The following is a 22524-nucleotide window of genomic DNA, read 5'->3' as shown; positions in this document are numbered from 1 at the left end:
AATAATACTGTTCTTATGTACAAGAATATAACTACTATAATACTGCCCCCTATGTACAGGGATATAACTACTATAATACTGCCCCTATGTACAAGAATATAACTACTATAATACTGCCCCCTATGTACAAGAATATAACTACTATAATACTTCCCCCTATGTACAGGAATATAACTACTATAATACTGCCCCTATTACAGGAATATAACTACTATAATACTGCCCCTATGTACAAGAATATAACTACTATAATACTGCCCCCTATGTACAAGAATATAACTACTATAATACTGCCCCCTATGTACAAGAATATAACTACTATAATTCTGCCCCCTATGTACAGGAATATAACTACTATAATACTGCCCCCTATGTACAAGAATATAACTACTATAATACAGCCCCCTATGTACAATAATATAACTACTATAATGCTGCCCCCTATGTACAGGAATATAACTACTATAATACTGCCCCCTATGTAAAGGAATATAACTACTATAATACTGCCCCCTATGTACAGGAATATAACTACTATAACACTGCTCCCTATGTACAAGAATATAACTACTATAATACTGCCCCCTATGTACAGGAATATAACTACTATAATACTGCCCCCTATGTACAAGAATATAACTACTATAATACTGCCCCCTATGTACAAGACTATAACTACTATAATACTGCCCCCTATGTACAGGAATATAACTACTATAATACTGCCCCCTATGTACAGGAATATAACTACTATAATACTGCCCCTATGTACAAGAATATACACACAGTTGCGGTATTACTCATGATGTCAGTTGGACGATGCAGCAGATTTATTGTTGTGCGTTTGAATAGTTTTTTATATATTTTTAGCTCATGTCCGGTCACGTGTTTGCAGCCTCGTAGTGTAATAATTTCCCGTACCTCTCGCCCTCGGTCTTGTGTCCTGTTGGATGCAGCGGAGCTTTAGGGTTTTCTCCGCAGTAATTATTGAGTAAATTATTAGCAATTATTTGTGTTCAGTGAGCTACATAATAAGCCCGGAGGTGCGGCTCCTGGTGTGAAGCCTCCAATAAATCCTTCTTCAGATGTTGTTGCACTTGCAGGATGGTGCGTGACCCCCGATGACATGTTTATAGCCAGAAAGTTGGAAAGATAAAGAAAAAAAAACATTATAAGTGCTGTGACTATATAAAGGATGAGACATGGGGGAGGGGCATCGCAAAGATAACAATCAGATCCATTTAAGTTTTCCTGTAGCCTCCCTCGGAATGAAGCATCACAGTCAGTTTAAATCTAAAGGTTGACAAATTGATTTATGTTCCAAAACTGTAACTTTCTGAAGTGGGATGTCTCCTCACACTGCTGTGCTCTTAGGTCTCTGAATTTAACTATTCCTAAGCCCCTCCCCTCTGCTCCAAGTAAAAGCTATAGCAGGATTCTGGTTAAATACTGGTAAAGTCGCTTAGAAAATGGAGGAGGGGAGAAAAGGGAGTATATCAGCAGCTGTCAGTGCTCTCATGTCCTCACACTGCTGTGCTCTTAAGTCTCTGCATTGTACTGTACCACTTTGTATCTGAGTGACTGATGTAGTATCTTTCAGGTGTCTTCTACATATTTCACTCAGAACAGAGGGGATGTGACGCAGATCAATGCCGAGAACACAGAGCCCAACAGTGTGAGGACACTCTCCCAGAGCACTTGGAGAAGCCACAACCCTGCAATATGAATTCATATTTCACAGTCCTGCTGCTACTATCAACATACACAAAGGTCTGATTACATATCTCTTCAGGGACAATACCTAACAATACCTGCAGAGAGCACAGAGCACAGCAGTGTGATGACATGCCTCTAGTGCACTTGCAATGCCCGGCTTAGGGGTGGCACCACATGTTGCTACTCTCTGGAAGGGATGGTAAGGTGCGGTGCACTCCAATGGGAAATCCAGAAATTCAGGTGCAAAGCAGTACAAGAAAATCACAGGGATGACTTCTCCAATCTCCTCCCTGGCAGAAGAAGGGTTCTTTAGTGAAGAAGGGCCTGGGCTAGTAGGCTGGTACCCTGGCTAGGAGCACTGGGTCTATGGAAGAGTATCCCCGTCTCAGCTTCTTCCTCTGGTGGCTCAGGTAGACTGGCGAGTCTTCTCCTCCAAGCTCTGTTCCCTAACTGCAAGACACTAAGGACTGGGACTATTCTCCTTAAATATTTTCTATTATTGGAAATGTAGTTACATTTTGCACAAACACAATGACAAAGCATTTTCCCATGGACTTACATTGAGTCCCCATAATATTCTAGGCTTCTAAAGTGTAAACAACTTTCCAGGCAGCACCTGTCATTCTAAAGGTCAAGCTGTCTGGTAAACAACTTCTGCCCTAGCCGGAAAATGATTGACTTCTCTGACAGATACAGAAATCAGAAGTAAAAATATGTCTCAATGTTCATTAACCATTTCTACTAGTTGATAAAGATACAGGACTAATAAACAGATTGGGGCACATTTACTTACCTGGTCCAGTTGCGATCCCGCGGCGCGTTGTCCGACAAGGATTCGGGTGTGCACTAAGGTCCATGCGCCCGATATCCTGCATGTGTCGCTGCTGCGCTGAGGTCCGCCGGAGTTCACCTTCTTCGTTCCGTTGCATGGAAGTTCTTGATCTTGCGACACAAATTCTTTTTTAAATTCTGCGGTTCTTCTGAATCCGTTGGGTTGTCCGACGGCCACGCCCCCCAATTTCTGTCACATGAAATCCGGCGCCGATGCAACACAATCCGATCGCGTGGGTCAAAATCCAGGGCAATTCGGCGCAAATTGGAAATATTCGGGAAACCCGATGAAAGTGCGGCGTTCAGACCCTTAGCAAATGAGCCTTATTGTATATAACAAAACACTTTCGATAAATCCAAGTTAACCCTTGATGTAAAATCAAGTAAGTAGTGCTGAGTTCACATAGGGGAAATATTAAAATCTCCAAAGTTCAATGTTACGGGGGAACAACGAGTGCATGATGTGCGGTACATTTATGGGACTGCGGGTGGTCTCTTCGCGTTTCGATTGTCTTCCCTTCGGATGAGACGGCCGCTTGCAGTGTTGGATGTGATGGCTCCTTTTTTGGCTTTTCATCTTTTTCACATCCTGTTAATTTTTATTACACCGTCATCTCTTCATTCTCAGTCTCTTTTACAAGCGGCGGCCTCGTCTACATCGCGTCTATTTATAGCCGCCGAGACCCTCGCTGCATCCGCCCTACAGCAACATCTCCCTTCTCCTCCGCTGCGCTCCAATGTGCCAGTCACAATGAATTTACTCATTAGCTGGTGCCGGCTACGTTCCTTCTCTGCCACTGATAACAAGACTACGCGGACAAGAGGCGAGTCATTAGAACAATTCACGGGCCGCGCCGTCTTCGCGCTCAGCCACAAATCTCTGACATGTTCGCTGCGCGCAGAGTAATTTGCCGCCATTGTGCGAGGGAACAAAACTTTGCGTTGTGCAGGAAAGATAATTTGATCATTTGGCTTTCTGGTGATGGCGCGGATTGTGTCGGTTATATCGGGTGTTACGGAGATATGGACCCCTCTGGCGCAGGGGGAAGCTTTGCTGGTTATTTCGTATTTTCTGCTCACCTGATGTGTAGTGCCGCATTTTACCTGTATTCCTCATCCATTATTGACTCCAACTTAACTGCATTGCCGGGGGTGGTCCGAAATTTAGTTCCTCTCTGCTTTATATTGCGGTTTATTTTGCTGTTATGATGTAAAATAAATTATGATTATATGGAGGAGCGAATTTACCCAAAAAGCAACACAACCAATAGCCCTGGAGATTATGGGTGCCCCACTAAGACATACTCAGAACAACAGGGGCTCCTAGGACACTGCTTAAATTTGGGTCCCCTATATGTAGGATAATGATAGATTTCTGTTAGAAGGGGTCTAGTATAAACTTAGGGCCACATTTATCACTTTTGTGCGCCTAAGTGTAGTAGTTGCGCCTAAATTCTGGCGCACTGTTTTGCCAGAATTATCACAAGCTACAACCATCTGTGATAAGTATATTTTCTGCCTCTTATTAATCACTTTACTTTAACACAGTTTAGGCGCAATGTTAGATTCGGGCACTTACATGTGATCCTGCTACAAGCTCCTCTCTGCTTCTCCCACATCCCAGAATGAAGATAACACTCACAGCAGCACCCAGGTGTGTGACACCCAGCACCCAGTGACCTCCTCAGCAGGGGCTTCTCCTGGAGGGGATCCCCCAGTGCTGGTCTCCTGCTGCACCCCTGTAATTCTGCACAGTATCCCCCTCAGACACTGTGCAGAATTACATGGGGGACACTTGTTTGTAGTATCTGCAACATTCTGCAAGCTTCTGCAAACTTCTCTTCTCTCTTGCTGTGAGCTCAGGTTTTGCAGAATATTTTGTAAATAGAAGGTGATGAACTGTAAATAGAGTCTGCAGCTCCTGTCTGTAATGTATCTAATGTATCTATTATATGTTCCAGTGTCTGCAGTGTATCTAATGTATCTATTATATGTTCCAGTGTCTGCAGAGTATCTAATGTATCTATTATATGTTCCAGTGTCTGCAGTGTATCTAATGTATCTATTATATGTTCCAGTGTCTGCAGTGTATCTAATGTATCTATTATATGTTCCAGTGTCTGCAGAGTATCTAATGTATCTATTATATGTTCCAGTGTCTGCAATGTATCTAATGTATCTATTATATGTTCCAGTGTCTGCGGTGTATCTAATGTATCTATTATATGTTCCAGTGTCTGCAGAGTATCTAATGTATCTATTATATTTTCCAGTGTCTGCAGAGTATCTAATGTATCTATTATATGTTCCAGTGTCTGTAGTGTATCTAATGTATCTATTATCTGTTCTAGTGTCTGCAGTGTATCTAATGTATCTATTATATGTTCCAGTGTCTGCGGTGTATCTAATGTATCTATTATATGTTCTAGTGCAGTGGTGGCGAACCTATGGCACTGGTGCCAGAAGTGGCACTCAGAGCCATTTCTGTGGGCACTCAGACCATTGCCCGAGTTCACCAAATATGATCAAATCCACCAAATCTACCTGAAGTCCCAAGCAACTTAAGAGATGCTGCTCTCAGCGCTATTTTAAAGCAACACTTCATTGGCTGTTTGGAACTGCGGGAAAAGTGAGAAGGTGTTGACAGAACTGCAATATCTTTGGAGGTCATTCTGCTGGACCACCATTCTTCCTCTACAAAGAGACCCTGGAGAGAAGCTATAATGAGTCTGAATTTGCCCTCCTTCTTTCCATTGTATTGGTGGGCTCGGGGAGCTCGGGGGGTTTAAAAGCCATGTTGGATTTTGTTCTAGTTTGGGCACTCAGCCTCCAAAAGGTTCACCATCACTGTTCTAGTGTCTGCGGTGTATCTAATGTATCTATTATATGTTCTAGTGTCTGCAGTGTATCTAATGTATCTATTGTATGTTCTAGTGTCTGCAGAGTATCTCATGTCTGTATGATCTGTACTTATGTCTGGCTGAGTTTTGCTGCTAGAAATGAGCTCTTCTGCACAGGGTCTCAGTGCTTTCTTCTCAGATAACGCCACCTTCAGTCTGGAGTGTTTTTGCGCCCGTTTTTGCGCCTAAATGAAAACGTTGCAAGTGATGAATATCATTAGGCGCAGCAAAACATCTGGATTGGTAAGATAGATGAGGGAAAGCTGCTTATTTTTGCTGCGCGGCTAGTTTGGCGTTTAATCGCAAAAATGGCGCAAAAACGGTGCGCCTGAATGAAAAGGCGCAAAAACAACAGAAAAAAACGAGTGATAAATGTGGCCCTTAGAGTTGGCAACCAAAAAAACCCTCAAAAATACTGGGAACAATAGGGGCTCAAAAATATTGGGCACAGTAGCAGCGGTACTAAAAAAAAATTAGAAGGGCGGTATAAAATTATTGGGCAAAATAAGGAGTGATACTCCAAAAAACTGGTCTCAATAGGGGTGGCGCTCCAAAATATTGAAGAAAATCGAGAGGGAGGACAGCAATCCACATTTATCCCTTCAGGGATTTGGTGCCCGCAGCCAGAGGTCCAGGCGTTCAGGACTTCAAAAATGGCTTATTGGAAGGAGGAAGCCGCAGCACCGAAGAGTAAAATATGAAGAAATCTTTATTGGTGCATCATCAAGGTATAAAACAGCCGTTTCGATTCTAATGCGAATCTTTTTCAAGCATGAAATCATGCTTGAAAAAGATTCGCATTAGAATCGAAACGGCTGTTTTATACCTTGATGATGCACCAATAAAGATTTCTTCATATTTTACTCTTCGGTGCTGCGGCTTCCTCCTTCCAATAATGCTCCAAAATATTGGACACAATAGCGGATGGTACTCAAAAATACTGAGCACAAAAGGGGGTGGTACGAAAAATTTGGCACAATAAGGCACAATAGTGTGTGGTATTCCAAAAAAAAATTTGCACAATAGGGGCGGAGCGCCAAAAAACTGCCACAATCAAGGGTGGTACTCATATGGAGTAGTTGGGCCCCCTTCTTCTTCTCAATGAGACCCATTGAAGCCTCTGCTGGGGATAAAGGGATAGTTTTCTATAGCCAGCATATCCCTTTAAGTGGTATAGACAGGGATAGACTATGGGACCTCTATATGTCTCATTCTTATACAGAGGGATGCACACATTGTAACAAGATAGAAGTATAAGATCCTGATCACCTTCCTCTCGTCACCAAGGACTCAGCGCACGGATGTGATCAAATCTGGTGTGTTGTCATTTTTGTGGCTATACCCCAATGGGCTGGAGGCGGGGCTTAATATTATAATGTAAAAAAGGTTGTGTGTGGGGTGGTGTCGATATACCGTAACGGCGATGCTCAACCGTTAAGGGGTCCAGTAAGATTGTCTACACCATATGCGTAATAGCCACTGTGTATGTGTGAGCAGGGCCATGATGAGAATCTACGAATATAAAGTTTCCATGTGAAAAAAAGATAAAATAATGAAAACTAAGTAATAAAAAGACAGTAAAATATACCGCTATAGACTTGTGGCCTGTTTCTGGGCTGCGTTCTGTAGCTGATTCATTACCCTCCACAGCTGGTTGGCGGCTCCTTTTCCCCGTCCGTTTATACTTGGCAGCGTGAGCCCCCTGGGGGTCCGGCTGGAGATGTCTGGTGGCTCATTGTCAGGGCTGGCGGCAGGTGTTGTGCGCTGGTGTGCATACGTGGGTATCGCAATGGCGCGGTCATGCTTAGACTTGTCAATGTCACAGTATATGTGGTTTATCCAGTCATTTCCATGTGTTTCCGACCCCTATTGGATGAAGTTCTGGTCCACACAATACGGCGGGTTATCACATCCCATAACCGTAACCTCATTATTAAAGAACCCCCAGGACTTGGCTATACATCACGCCATGGATTGCACGTGGTGGAAACGTCTTTAGTATTGATCGTGAGCACTTACGAAGGGGATCAGGTGACGGGACCGGAAAGTTCCTCGCCTAGAGCTTTTATGCCTGTGATCAGGCGCCGTATCTATTCACGTTTTTTCCAACTAGTGCATTAAAAATTTGTATAAATTTCATGAATCTGGAATTTTTCGAAAATCCTTTTAATAGTTTTCTGCAGCAAACTGTGAAATAATGGGGCACATTTACTTACCCGTCCTGTCGTGTTCCAAGAAATTGCATTGTCCTTGTATAATGCGCTGTGCGGGGAGTCACTAAGATCCTGCGTCCGATATCCTGCATGTGACGCTTCCCCGCTCAGGTCCCCGGAGTTCATCTTCTTCTTCCTGGTGCATGTAAGTGCATTGTCCGTGTATAATGCGCTGTGCGGGGAGCCACTAAGATCGTGCCCCCGATATCCTGCATGTGTCGCTTCCCCGCTCAGGTCCCCGGAGTTCTCCTTCCTCTTCCCGCTGCATGTAAGTGCATTGTCCGTGTATAATGCGCAGTGCGGGGAGTCACTAAGATCCTGCACCTGATATCCTGCATGTGTCGCTTCCCCGCTCAGGTCCCCGGAGTTCATCTTCTTCTTCCTGGTGCATGTAAGTGCTTGGTCTTAAGACACAATTTGAAAGTTAAATCCCGCGCTCAGTCCCAATAAGTTGGATCGTCCGATGGCCCGCTCCCCGATTTGTGTCACATGGAAGCAGCGCAGCCGCGCCAAAAACCAATTGCGTGCAACACAATCCCCTCTTAAATACCTTAAATAACTTATTAAATAACTTTGAAAAATCCAACGAAAGTGCGCTCCGTGGACCCTTAGTAAATAAGCTCCCATGTATCTAATGGCACACTTTTTTGGCACCAAACCCCCAGAAATAGGTGCAGATACTTTGTTAAATGTGGTACAATGGGCCCCATTTATCAAAACTGTTTACCATCTTTCCAACAGCAGGAAACTACTGGTACCATTCATGGCTGCTAACCCCTCAGATTCCATGTTCAATTGTGATTGTGGCATCTAAGTGGTTGGAGTGCAATATTTATGTATATATGTATATATTTATACAGGCAGTCCCCGGGGTGTGTACAAGATAGGTTCTGCAGGTTTGTTCTTAAGTTGAATTTGTATGTAAGTCAGAACTGCATAATTTATAATTGTAACCCCAGGCAAAAATTTTTTTGGTGTCTATGACTATTGGATTTTATAAATGTTGGGTTGTCATAAGAACCAGGATTAACAATAAATCTTTTATAACAGACGCCTGTGATAACTGTTATAGCTGTTTGTTTTAGCCTTGGACTAAACTACAGTAAATTCCCAAATTCCAGTTTGTAACTAGGGGTCGTCTGTAAGTTGGGTGTTCTCAAGTAGGGGACCGACTGTGTGTTTTTATATATGTATGCAGCTGAATAGGATTCAGTCAACACTCTAGAGTGGACACATTGGGGGTCATTTACTAAGGGTCCACGTTTTCCCGACGTGTTACCCGAATATTTCTGATTTGCGACGATTTCCCCTGAATTGCCCCGGGATTTTGGCGCACCCGATCGGATTGTGGTGCATCGGTGCTGGCATGCACGCAATGGAAATCGGGGGGCGTGGCCGAACGAAAACCCGATGGATTCGGAGAAACCGCCGGATTTTTTTAAAAAAAGTGTCGCTGGACTCGCGCTTACCTTCACCAGGAATAGGCCGCAGCGACACCTGGTGGACAGCAGCGACACCTGGTGGACGTCGGAGGAACTGCCTTAGTGAATCGCCGGAAGACCGGAATCCACCGCAGAGAACGCAGCTGGATCGCGAATGGACCGGGTAACCAAATCTGCCCCAAAGTTTTAGATTGGGCTCGGCCACAGGACCCAGATGTTTTACTGGATTGGCAACCGAACAGCACATCTGGTAAATGGGCGTCACCCCAACTTTTTTAATAACAGTAAAGGGACTCACTAAAAAATAGATGACGGATGGAGTCAGACTACACTGGACTTGTTTGTAGTCTGTTACCATGGAGACACATTGGTCTGAGCAGGAGCTGTGGACATTTAACAGTATTTTTTTTTTCTTGTTTTTATTTAGGGCAATTTCTAAAGTTACTGTATATTTTATTGTAGATTTGTCTGACATATTTCTACATCTCCATGTAAACAGTGAGCGAGCGGGAAATGTTGCTCGCCTCTCACCGAAGAAATTAACTTTCCGAGGCCGAAATCCTGACACAATAAGAATCTGAATAAGAGAAGTGACATTATCCTGGTGAAAAACATTCATCACTGCGGAGCGTCTCCCCGCGAGTCTCCCACTTATTGGCCTTTTAACAGATGGAGAGAGGCTTCAGCGGAAAATTAGACAATTTAGCGCCTTGTCTCGTCATGGCCTTTGATACAAAAAATCCTATTATTTTCATAATATATTTGCTGTTCCCCCCAAAATTACCAGACAATATGGGACTCCCCATTCTGGGACCATTTGGTGGCAACCAGGGGCAGAACTGGAATTTTGTTGTCCCCTAGCAAAGTTATGTCTTGGGGCCCCGCTATTTCTAACCTTTACCCCTCAGTGTGACAGGCTGGAGGATGGGGGTCTTCATCCCTCTTCTCCGTGACTCCCGGTATTTTAATGGCTGTTCAAGGTGAACCTGTATCCCAACGCTGTGTGGGGCCCTCCTGTTCTGTGGGGCCCCAGGTTTTTGGGTGGGATGTGTTATGATATCTACCAATCATATCCATAACAAGTAAATCTGTCATCTTATCCAAAATCTATTATGGTTTCCCCCAATTAACAATGGAACTGTCCCCCATTTCAATGTCCAACATTAAAGGAAATTTACCATAGAAAATCCATCCTGATAAACCAGGGACATTACTCCTAGATCCAGACACCGGGACTGTGGTATCTTCTTATATTTCTTATCCATGGCCGCCTTCCTTCGAAAAATCAACTTTTAGAAGTATGCTAATGAGACCAAAGTGCTCTTGGGGGCGTTACCAGAGCATCTCTGTGCTGTAGCTTCATAGGCTGTTACCTTGTGGGTTATATTACAACCATCTTTACACAAAGCCGATGATACACTCCCTTTTATCCATCAAAACGGATTCAGATGAACTAATGAATTCCAGGAATTGCTTCCCTGTGTGTGTGAATATACCAGTATAATCCAATGATAGCAATGCTAGGGGCGAGGCTGTGACAACCTGTGATGACTTGGTTACCGAAATTTGCCTTGGTAAATTGGGCGTATTTAATGTCTTTCACTTTTTAACAATATAGAATTTTTTCAAAAATATTAAAAATCTAAGTACAAAAATTTGTTTATTTGTAGACTCCCCCCCCCCCAATAATATCCATAAAACATGATGAAAAGGTCACAACGTGCTATGAATAAAAAAGTTGTTTGACCGGAAATAAAAAAATCCTTTCCAGTTCACATGGAAAGGTCCGAAAATAATTTAAGTTTTTTTTTTTCAGGGATATTTCCGATATTTTGAAGACCTTTCGACGATTATTTTTTATTTCAGTAATGGATGTTTGTTGCGGTTGCTACCGCCTCTCCGTAGCGCTGGGGGGTTACGGTTTTATGGTGTTTTTTATCCACTTTAATAATTTATCTTTCCTTCCCAGGACACCTTGCGGAGCGGGCGCCGTGGTCTATGTAAGGAGACAATATTTCCATCACCTGGTTATCTATGTGAGTGCGGCGCGGGGGATAATGCAGATTTGGCAGATGTGGGATCCCAGCTGCGTGGCTGCCGGGGCCCCTCCTCGTATAATCTAAACTGTCAGGGGAGAAGAACATTGACGCGGAGGAAGCCTCCACAATCATTGCATTATTTATGTCTCCCCGTTACATTACCTGCCTGACACCCATGAGGACGGATTCAGCCCAAAGTCGGGCGCGGCGAAGGCTTTAAATAAAATGAAATATTTAGTGGAAGTAACAAGTTCAGCAGCGGCCCCAGAGGCGTCATGGGACGTGTCCCGCGAATACGCAGGTGCGACAGGTGTCACAACGCAGTTGCTGGGGGCGAATGCTGCGCCAGAGGGAAAGGAAGGAGACGGAAAATGAATTATGTACGGGGGTAAGATGAAGGTCATGGAGGCGAAAACCAGGGACCCTGGTCTCGTTTTGGAAGAGAGGGAAATGAAGAATATTCATCTGCATCTCCCAGATAGTTCTGCCATATCACACTTACATAGTTCTGCCATATCACACTTACATAGTTCTGCCATATCACACTTACATAGTTCTGCCATATCACACTTACATACTGTAGTTCTGCCATATCACACATGGATCCGATGACAGGTTCCTTTACAATGAAGAAGCCGATCCTTTTTTAAACGAAATCTTTACTGTCCCTGAACTGTCTAAAAACTTAGTCCTCTACTTATGCTAATTTTTCAAGAAGTTTCTGGGGCGTGGAGTAGCCTCGCCGTGGAGTGGGAGATACGGCTACTCCACACCCCAGGAGCCTCTTTTGTTCCCTTTGAGAAGCCGGAGTTCTGCCGCCCTATGCCTTTCAATGCTGCATAGTTCCCAAATTCTTCTTCCATGCTATGTAAAATATTACTATACACTGCCCTAAAGTATTTGCAATACGGTTCCAAGTATTATTATACAGAGCCCAAATAAAAATCCTCATCATAGTATTATACATTGCATGAATAATCCTGCCACCCTACGGCTAATAATACCGTATATTGCACAAATAGATCTGCCATACAGTGACATATATTATTATACTGATTATCGGGTCCAGTTGCACTAATAATACCATTCCTAATATTACACTGCACTTACAGAATACTGCACTCTTAGATTTAATATTAGGATAGAATTCAAATAATTCTGCCCTGTTGTGATCATTCAGAGGGGGGTCCTATTAGACAATATATGGACAAGGCTATAAAGTAGATGTTTGGACCTATTTGAGTCTATGAGAGTCCCAGGTTCCTATGATTCTATATTTAGGATCTTTATGGGGCCGCCCATTTCTGTAAGACTTTGTTACAATTACATTCCGCTTCTTCCTCAGATCTCACGTTACTCGGATAAATCCACAACGTTCATTTACTTTGTGTTTCGCCTCATGAAAGAGTTTCGCTTCCTCTGAACGCCGCCCGTCTAATTAGCTCCTGACAGAACATTACAAACAAGCGGGATTACAGGCGCTGCCTACTAATTGCCATGCAAATCAGCAAATACTTTATTTTTCCCCTCAATTAATTTCATATTAATTAACTATTTTTGAACAAACTGACGATACGCAGTGCGCAAATCAATCATTACGACGCCATGAACGTCTACACTGATGGCCGCCCCCCGCATATTTGTATAAGTAAGCCGCCCCATTAGTGTTCTTCATATATTAGACAAAGTAAGGAAAATCTACCAGCAGAATCCATCCTGATAAAGCAGGGACATTACTGATAGATCCAGGCACCGGGACAGTGGTATCTTCTTATATCTGTTATCCATGGCCTCTTGCCTTATAAAATCAACTTTTATATTTATGCTAATAAGCTAGAAGGGCCCTGGGATGGTGTTACTTGCAGGAGTGACAATACAGTTATGACCTAGAAAGAGGTTTCTCTAATTGGAGCCATTAAGTTTTAGTCTCCATTCGGCCCAGGCCGCCATGATGACTTTTCCGAAAATGATCAATAATATTGTCCTCACATTCCAACACCCCAAGGGGTTCGGAGCTGGTTTTGATTTGCAAACAGCGACCTCTCAAGTCTAGAACCTAACAGTGAAGGGATTTTTTGTATCTCTTTTGAAATCTTTACAACAAACAAATGACATAAAAGAAGACGGATTGTACCGATCCTGCGCCTCATCTACTCCATCTTTTTCCAGTCCCTCCTGATCCCAAACATGGCAAGAAAGTGCTGTGATACCTGCCATGAAGTTCTGCTGCTCTGGTGTCTATTAGAGGCACTTTAGTGGTGGAGAAGGGTCAACGTCGGTGCTCTGAAGAGTGTGGCCATGTGCACCCATGCAGAGCAAACTATGACTCCATCTGTCATCTAGAAATGTGTCATTATTTGGTGGAATTAGACAAAACCGTCTGCCCCTAATGAGCATCATTGAGACTTGAGTGCCGGTTCTTTGGACCACTCATGGTAGGTACCAACAACAGCATATTGGGAGAACCCTACTAGTCGTACCATGATGATGACTGGCAAAATTGACTAATGGGTGACATCCCAATTAGTGATGAGCGGACCCATTAAAATCTGAGTTTGGCCGAGTTCGGCCGAATTATTGCCGGCATCGCTGCTTGCCACCGTTTAGGGGAGGCTCATCGCTTCTGATGACCTCTCGGGGAACGACAATCCTCCTCAATATGGTGTTATCAGCGTGCACCCCCAGCAGTTTATATGCTTCTTGTACCAAAATTGTAGCAAGTTTATTAAATGTTCTGCAACAAAATGTTCACCTGTTCACCCCCGACATATGGGCCATAGAATGAACATGACACCATTCACCCCCTGCTCCTTCTAATGATCCAATATCCCCTCCGCTCTGAATCATCGGGTCGATACATCTGTGCGGAGACTTCCTCTACAATCCGTTTACCCCCATATAAAATTTATATGATGAGGCGGAGGATCCCCTCACATGCCGGGAGATGGAGAACGTTCCCGCCGTCCTCTTGTCATATCCTATGTATTATACATGCACAGTCAGAGTCGGACGCTCATGTCTGTAGGAATTGCATTTTGATGTAAGGAGAATTATTTTTAGCGCTTGTCTCCGGGGCCGGTGATTGCTCAGCGCTGTCTCCATGTTCCTATAATACTCAGTAATATTGGTGTAGCATTCCGAATTAAAGGGGAATTATACCTAAACCCCCACTCCCCCCCCCGCTTACAGACTACTCGCTACTCCACAATATGGAACCACTACTGATGCTGCCACTAGACCATTAAATTAAATATATTTATTTATATAGCGCACACAGATTCTGCAGCGCTGCAAAGATTTTGTCAGATCGGTCCCTGTCCCCAATGAGGCTCACAATGTAATCAACCTACCAGTATGTTTTGGAGTGTGGGAGGAAACCAGAGGACCCGGAGGAAACCCACACAAACATGGAGAGAACATACAAAATCTTTGCAGTTGTTGACACTTGGACATGAACCCATGCCCCCAGCACTGCAAGGTTGTTGCCCCATCTCCAGTAATAGATTAGTAATAGATGTGAAGCAAACTCCGACTCTCACTGCCCTTTTTAGTGCACTGACTGCCCCTTTTAGTGCACAATTTTTCTGTCTTGTCAGACACAGAGAAGCTGCAACACAAAACTGGCGCAGACACTTTAATAAATGTGGGCCAATGTCTTGCATGTTTCTCTGGAGATCTAGCTGCTGTAACTCTCTGATCCCCCTCCCCTCTCCATAGAGCTTTTATGTAATTTGACACTTAAGGGGAGTTTCTGTCTGTGTTTCTAGCAAGACAGAATCCAGGAGACAGTTTGGAGTGAACAGCAGATGAGGAGGGGAGGAGGATGGATGGCAATGGATAAGGAAGCACTCTGCTGTGATAGGAGGTATAACTACCAGTGATAAGTGAACCTGAGCCGCAACGTTCAGGCTCGTACCGATCGCAAACAAGATCCCTGCCAAAATGGCCGGCAATTAGCTTTGCCTGTGGCATGTAAAGGATAACACCTCCGATTGGCAGCATGGATAGAGGATGTTACCGGTTGGTCACTGTTTGGGGTGCTCAAATATGGCTCCGGGTCCACAAACCCGAGGACCCGAACATCATCACTAATTACAATGTTTCTTGTAATATTGTAAATTTTGTTTAAAAGTTAGTTCCAATTTCTGTGCGGGGGGTGGGGGTTGTGATGGGGGGTGTCTAGTGAACCTTTCAGGAAAAAAGGGGAGGGGGGTTACAGGTACAGAGATGGAGAAGTATATAGGGTGTATATAGGGAGAATACCTCACCCTCAAGAGTTAAACAAGAAACCCCTCCTGCCGTTGTGATCCGGTCGCAGTGTCATTTATCATGGTCGGATTGTATGTATCTCGCCGATTGTTTCGTGCGGAGGTGAGGGCTCCCCGAATGTAATGAAATCTGCTGCTGTAATAACATTCGTACATGAGGCGTCTTCTGAGACATAGGAAATTCCTCGGAGGAGGTGAAGGTCACTGCTGAGGCATCTAGCGCCTCCATATGTGACAAAAGACATGGCAGCCGCGAATCGCATGTGACGATCTAATCAGGGTTTCGGACGCTTTGACAAGGACACTGGAAAGACAGCGGCAGCGTATGTGCGGTTACTATGCTTATCACATACAAGCTCATCACACAGAGAGCCTACCCAAGCCTTCTCACAGATGCAGGTTTGTTACATTGTATCTCATGCTGTGGAGGTAAATGCATGAAAAAAACACACAACTATATTGTACCAAACACACAGTTCTGAGAAGGCCAGGATTGCTCTGGGGGTAACACATTCTCAAATTATTACTAGCATTGATTGTAAAAATGCCTTGTGGGTAACTAAATATCATCTTGTAGCCTTGGTTTTCTGTTCACTGACAGCAAGCAGGGATTTTGAAACAGTCAGAAAACTGCTGTAAGAGAGGAAATTAGGGACATGTAGCTTTTGTCTCTGTATCTCTGTGTCTGCTATACAGCATGCTGTGAGAGGGGAGGAGGAGAGGCACCTGATGGCATGAGAGCAGAATCTAAGAGAGGAGAGGAGGGGATGTAGTTTCACTTTCTCTATCTCTGGTACTGCATGCTGTGAGAGGGGAAGAGGAGAGGCATCTGATGGCATGAGAGCAGCATCTCTCATGAGAGGAGAGGAGGAGATGTAGTTTCACTTTCTCTCTATCTGGTACTGCATGCTGTGAGAGGGGAGGAGGAGAGGCACATGATGGCATGAGAGCAGCATCTAAGAGAGGAGAGGAGGGGATGTAGTTTCACTTTCTCTATCTCTGGTACTGCATGCTGTGAGAGGGGAAGAGGAGAGGCATCTGATGGCATGAGAGCAGCATCTCTCATGAGAGGCGAGGATGGGGATGTAGTTTCACTTTCTCTCTCTCTGGTACTGCATGCTGTGAGAGGGGAGAAGGAGAGACATCTGACAGCATGAGAGCAGCATCTAAGAGAGGCGAGGATGGGGATGTAGTTTCACTTTCTCTATTTCTGGTACTGCATTCTGTGAGAGGGGAGGAGGAGAGGCACCTGATAGCATGAGAACAGCATGTAAGAGAGTAGAGGAGGGGATATAGTTTCACTTTCTCTATTTCTGGTACTGCATGCTGTGAGAGGGGAAGAGGAGAGGCATCTGATGGCATGAGAGCAGCATCTCTCATGAGAGGCGAGGATGGGGATGTAGTTTCACTTTCTCTCTCTCTGGTACTGCATGCTGTGAGAGGGGAGGAGGAGAGGCATCCGATGGCATGAGAGCAGCATCTAAGAGAGGCAAGGAGGGGGATGTAACTTTTGTTCTTCTACTTCTGTATCAGTGAAACTGTATTCTGTGCAGAGAATTTTCGCCAGGATACTATTGCATTCGTATTGACACCTCATGCAAGAGGTCACCAGATTGAATGTGCTGCAGACTTTCTCTTTTACAATGATTTCTAGCAACCTGGAGAGATGGAGAAAGTGTCACAACAGCACAAATCTGTGAGAGGGGAGGGGAGGGGGATGCATCTGCAGTTTCTCTACATTTGTCAGACTGTATACTATGAAAGTAGAGGAGAAAGGAGACCACATCTGTGGTCTTTCTGGGACTTATACGCTGTGAGAGGGGAGAAGGAGGTGAGGAGACATCAGCTGCAAGAGGGGAGAGGAGGGAGATGTAGCGTCCCCTTTGTCTCTATGGGACATACATGCTGTGAGAGGGGAGGAGGGAGATGTAGCTTCACATTGTCTCTTTCAGACTTACATTCTGTAAGAGGGGAGAGGAGGGAGATGTAGCATCCCTTTTGTCTCTATGAGACATACATGCTATTAGAGGGGAGAGGAGGGAGATGTAGCGTCCCCTTTGTCTCTATGGGACATACATGCTGTGAGAGGGGAGGAGGGAGATGTAGCTTCACATTGTCTCTTTCGGACTTACATGCTGTATGAGGGGAGAAGAGGGAGATGTAGCTTCACTTTCTATCTCTCTGGGACTGCACGCTGTGAGAGGGGAGAAAGACATGGAGGGCAAAAATCTTCTCAATCTATAGCTGACGGAGCCCTGGATGGAGCACCCCCCTCCCCTCCCCCGCCCATCCAGGGCCTTATACAGAGATGTTTTGTGAGACGCTCCAGGATATTAGAGGACGCAGGACCCTGTCAGAGAGTTAATAGGTTTGTAGACAGTAATGGTTTTTGGGAGATGTGGGGTCGCTTTACTTGTCCGGCGCCGGTAGCGCTCGTGACTCGGCGTCTTCACAGCAATTACCGAATGATCGCCCAGGGATTGCGGCTGAAATGAAGTTACTGACGCTCGTCTGCTCTGGAGGCAAAGGTTATTAACTAGACCTTGACTGAGCGGAGGAATCGCACCCTCCTGGGGCCTCCGAGCGATGAAAATATTTTCTGATGGAGATGCCCACACTATCCACTCAAAATGAACCATTCCGGAAATTATTTTTGATAATTTTTTTTTTTAGGGAAAAAAGACGGTATTTTTCCAGATACCTTCAGATACTTGGTTGTTTAGATTCCCCTCATTTTGAAAATGGTTGAATCCGTGTCTATCAGACTAGACTACCCGACTGTTAAAAATAGGGGTGCGTGTCACACTTAGCACATTTTCTTGATTGGCCACACCCCTTTTGTAAACCATTCCCTGTTTTACAATGTGCCACGCCCACCGCTGAAGGTCACACCCAATGGTGGTTGTGGGAGCGCTCTACCAGGCTCGGGATTGTATCAAATATTGTATCAAATTGTATCAAATATTTGTTAGAAGTGTTTGGGAGCTGAAGTGTTCTATTTGCTCATAAGCAACCAATCAGAGCTCAGCTGAAAATGTTATAAACAACTGTGGGAAAATAAGAGACGAGCTCTGATTGGTGGCCATAGAACAGTATCTGTATGCAGTAAGCACCACACTGCCCTCTGGTGGTGACAACAATTGCAACTTTTATATAACTTTGTGCAGAATTTGTATCTTTGTATCAGTAAATGTATAAAGAATTGTTAAGATATTAGTCGGCAGAGATTTCTGCACCGATTCTCTGTGATTTGGGCTCAATTCACACACAAAACAAAAGCTGCAAATAATAGCATTAGATTTGCCCCAGTGTGAGATCTGCCCAAAGTTGTCATTGATACACATATACCGTACTTGGCTCAATAACCTCCAGGTAACGCGGAGTTAATAAGACATAAACGCTTGCATCTTGCAGATTACGGTTGCGGCGCGTGTCCGCGCTGGAGGCTGTTACTACGGAAACAAAATTACAAGGTGTATATGAAATATGATATTGTTAAAATAGATTCCAACATGACTGACATCTGGGTCTGATGCCTTAACCAACATATAATAACAGGGAGGTGCACTCCCGATACTGGAGCGAGAGGGGAGGAGCGCACGGATCCCGCACTTAAAGGGGCGCTCAGTGAGCCAAATAAGATTCTGCAACCTTCTCCTTTAAGTGTGACCATAAGGACGGCAGCCAGTGTTATGTATTGTCCCTGGAAATATGTGTAATCATACCAATGTGTGTGTTGTCGGTAGCAGCAGGACTGTGAAATATCGATTCATATTCAGGATTTTAGCTTCTTTAAGTGCACTTGGGTGTGTCCTCACACTGCTGTGCCCTGTGTTCTCTGCCTGCAGCCAATGTTAGGTATTGTCTCTGGAGGGATGTGTAATCACACCTTTGTGTATGTTGTTAGTAGCAGCAGGACTGTGAAATATGGATTCATATGCCAGGATTGTAGATTCTCCAAGTGCACTGGGGATGCGACCTCACACTGCTGTGCTCTGTGCTCTCTGCAGTCAGTGTTAGGTGCTGTCCCTGTGTAGATGTGTAATCAGAACTTTGTGTATGTTATTAGTAGCAGCAGGGCTGTGATATATAAATTTATATTCCAGGATAGTAGCTTCTGGAGTCATTTCCTCACACTGCTGTGCTCTCTGCAGACTGTATTAAGTATTGTCCCTGGAAAGATGTGTGATCATACCTTTGTGTATGTTGTAATTGTTAGTAGCAGGAGGACTGTGAAATATGAATTCATATTCAAGATAGTAGTTTCTTCGAGTGATTTATATTCTTCTCCTAGTGCACTGGCGGTATGTCCTCACACTGCTGTGCTCTTAGCTCTCTGTAGTCAGTGTTAGATATTGTCCCTGGAGGGATGTGTAAGATACCTCTGTGTGTGTGTGTGTTAGTAGCAGCAGGACTGTGATATATGGATGGCCAATGTTCTTCTTTCTGGAGAGGATCTAATTTGCATATTTGTCCCATGAGGCTTTGCCTATAAGGTTCCATCCCCGAGCCGGGACTTTTCCTAATTGCATCCCCTTTTTCCCGCTGTACCCTTCACCATGGAAACACATCAGCGCATCTCTCCGGTACAACTCTGTTATGATAAGATCTTGTCCCCGGGCTCCATCATGCTAGAAATGCTCCATCCTGCGAGAGCCGCGCAGCAGAGACGAGCGAGTGCGACGACAAGGGGCTGATTATAGTAATTGGCGCAATCACTAAGTACAAGGACCGGCCATAAAATGTCTCTGCTCGCACAGGACTGCAGCGGGGGAGGCGGCCGAGGATGTCACTGCTGAAAAGCCAGAGACAGATGTAGCAGGGCGGAGTTTGTTATGAAGGAGGAAGCTATATCGCTTAACAAGGACAGTGCGTTTGGTATCCCTGCAGTCCTATGTAAATTCAGAGCCATCACATAGTCCGTGCTGCCAACTCAGCTCTACTGTGTTTACACCATGCAGAGATGTAGCAGTGCTGAGCTTGTGATCAGTCTCTTTGGAAGCATCCTGTGATTTTCCTGCAGTCCCATGTAAAGTCATAGCACCAATATATTGTGCTCTACTAATTTGGATCTTACACAGTTCTATAACGCACACATGTAGCAGAGCTGAATTTGTTATTAGAGGCATCATTATTTCCGTTTAAGGTAGCGCTGAGGCTGTCATTAGCCTCGCAAGAGGCAATGCGTTTGGTTTTCCTGCAGTCCTATGTAAAGTCAGAATTACCCTACACTGTGCGCTGCTAATTTGGATCCTATAAGTTTCTATAACGCACAGATGTAGCAGAGCTGAATTCATTATTAGAGGTTTTAACGTTTCTGATTAAGGCAGTGACCTAATTCGATTTTCTGCAGTCCTATGTAAAGTCAGAGCTACATCACAGTGCACAATGCTAAGTCAGATCTACTGAGTTAATACTGCACACAGATGTAGCAGAGCTGAGCTTGTTATTAGTCTTGTAGGATGCATCCATTTTTCTCATTTAAGGTAATGACCTATTTTGGTTGTTCTGCAGTCCTATGTAAAGTCATAGCTACCACACAGTACTGGCTGCCAACTCAAAACTGCTATATTTATATGGCACAGATGCTGCAGAACTGGATTTGTTAATTGTATGACACACAGATGGAGCAGAGATGAGTTTGTCATTAGCCTCTCAAGAATTGAGGCCATGTGTTTGGTTTTCCTGCAGTCCTATGTAATGTCATAGCTATCACACAGTGCAGGCTGCTAACTCAGCACAGCTACACTTATATGGTGCAGAGATGTAGCAGAGCTGAATGGCTTCAGTGTTAGTATTGCGTATTAACCCTTTCAGGTAACATCATGCATCATGGTCTCTGCAGTGCTATAAAAACCCACAAGAACAAACTCAGCTCTGCTACATCTATTCTCCGTATAACACAAACCGTTCTATTATGCGTTGGCGACACAAATTTACGCTTTTTCCGACGCTGACGACTTTTAATGAATAAGTCTCACAATTTGGGCGCAGCTTTGTCTCCCTGACACTTCGAGTTTACTCAGCTTTACTATATGTATAAAATACAGGAAACGATGAGGAGTTTGTCACTTAAACTTGTAGCTTTACTCCATTTAGTCCAGTTATCAGACGTTGTGGGAGACGCAGGAAACTTTATCCAAACAGGTTTTTTTCCAGATCTCTGCTTGCTGTCAGTGAGCGTTCACTCCACAGCTGAAAACCTATAAAAACCTTCTCCCAGCTGAGGGTTTGTTACATTTGTATCATTTTGTTAATTTGCTTTACCAGCTCCTCTGTTACATTGTAACAAATTCCCATATGTGAAAAACATCTGGTTTGCAGATGAATAATGTAATCAATGATGTTCCATTCATTCAATTCACTGACAGCAAGCAGAAGAGCGAAGAACTCCAACACACATTATACAGCGATTACACAGATGTATGTGATGTGGTGAGTGGCGCCATCTGCTGGATGAAAACAATACTGACCTCAAACCAGGAGTTGTCCTTATTTGCAGCGTGTTACCAGGTCCACTCTGTTAGTATACGGCAGTATATGGCAGTATTATTATCTCATCACTATAAGGCAGGATGCTGCTGAGTGTGGATGCTGGGATCATTTAGATTCTATATAGCGGGATCATGTTAGCAGTTATGGTGGTATTATCTTGGGACTACTTCTCAGTATTATGTGGTCTGTAAATGGTAATTTACTCTTGGCTCTATATGGTGGCATTATATTTGCACTATATGGTGGTATTATATTGGCACTATCTGGAGGTATTATCTTGGCATTATCTGGACATTATATGGTGGTATTATATTGCCACTAAATGATGGTATTATATTGGCACTATATGGCGGTATTATCTTGACACTCTATGATGGTATTATATTTGCAGTATATGGAGGTATTATCTTGCCACTATATGGTGGTATCATATTGGCACTACATGCGGGTATTATAATGGTTAGTATCTTGCCTCTATGTGGCGGTATTATGTGCAGTATTACAGATGGAGCACATGGTGACTTCTATTCACCATTCAAGTGTTAAATTAACTGCAGGTGTATGTCAGGATTATTTGGCGGTATGATGCAGTATGTGGCGGTATTATGTATAAAACTTGT

General features: G+C 44.0%; 1 protein-coding gene across 4 annotated transcripts in view; it reads left to right on the top strand.

The window, feature by feature from the left end:
* The window catches only part of KCNIP2 (potassium voltage-gated channel interacting protein 2), a 326572-nt gene that overhangs the window by 92465 nt on the left and 211583 nt on the right, over positions 1-22524 (top strand). Inside the window, exon 1 of one of the 4 annotated variants that reach the window (XM_072131245.1) lies at positions 15543-15808. The exons of the other annotated variants lie outside the window; for them this stretch is intronic. Within the exon in view, the coding sequence (XP_071987346.1) occupies positions 15748-15808 (61 nt within the window). The 5' untranslated portion in view covers positions 15543-15747. Of the gene's footprint in view, positions 1-15542; positions 15809-22524 lie in introns of those variants that run through there. 4 annotated transcript variants of the gene reach the window in all.

The sequence above is a fragment of the Engystomops pustulosus genome, chromosome 11, assembly GCF_040894005.1.
Source record: "Engystomops pustulosus chromosome 11, aEngPut4.maternal, whole genome shotgun sequence".
Classification (NCBI taxonomy): Eukaryota; Metazoa; Chordata; class Amphibia; order Anura; family Leptodactylidae; genus Engystomops; species Engystomops pustulosus.
Note: the sequence above shows the minus strand (reverse complement) of the source record. Positions and strands in the feature narration are given on the sequence as shown.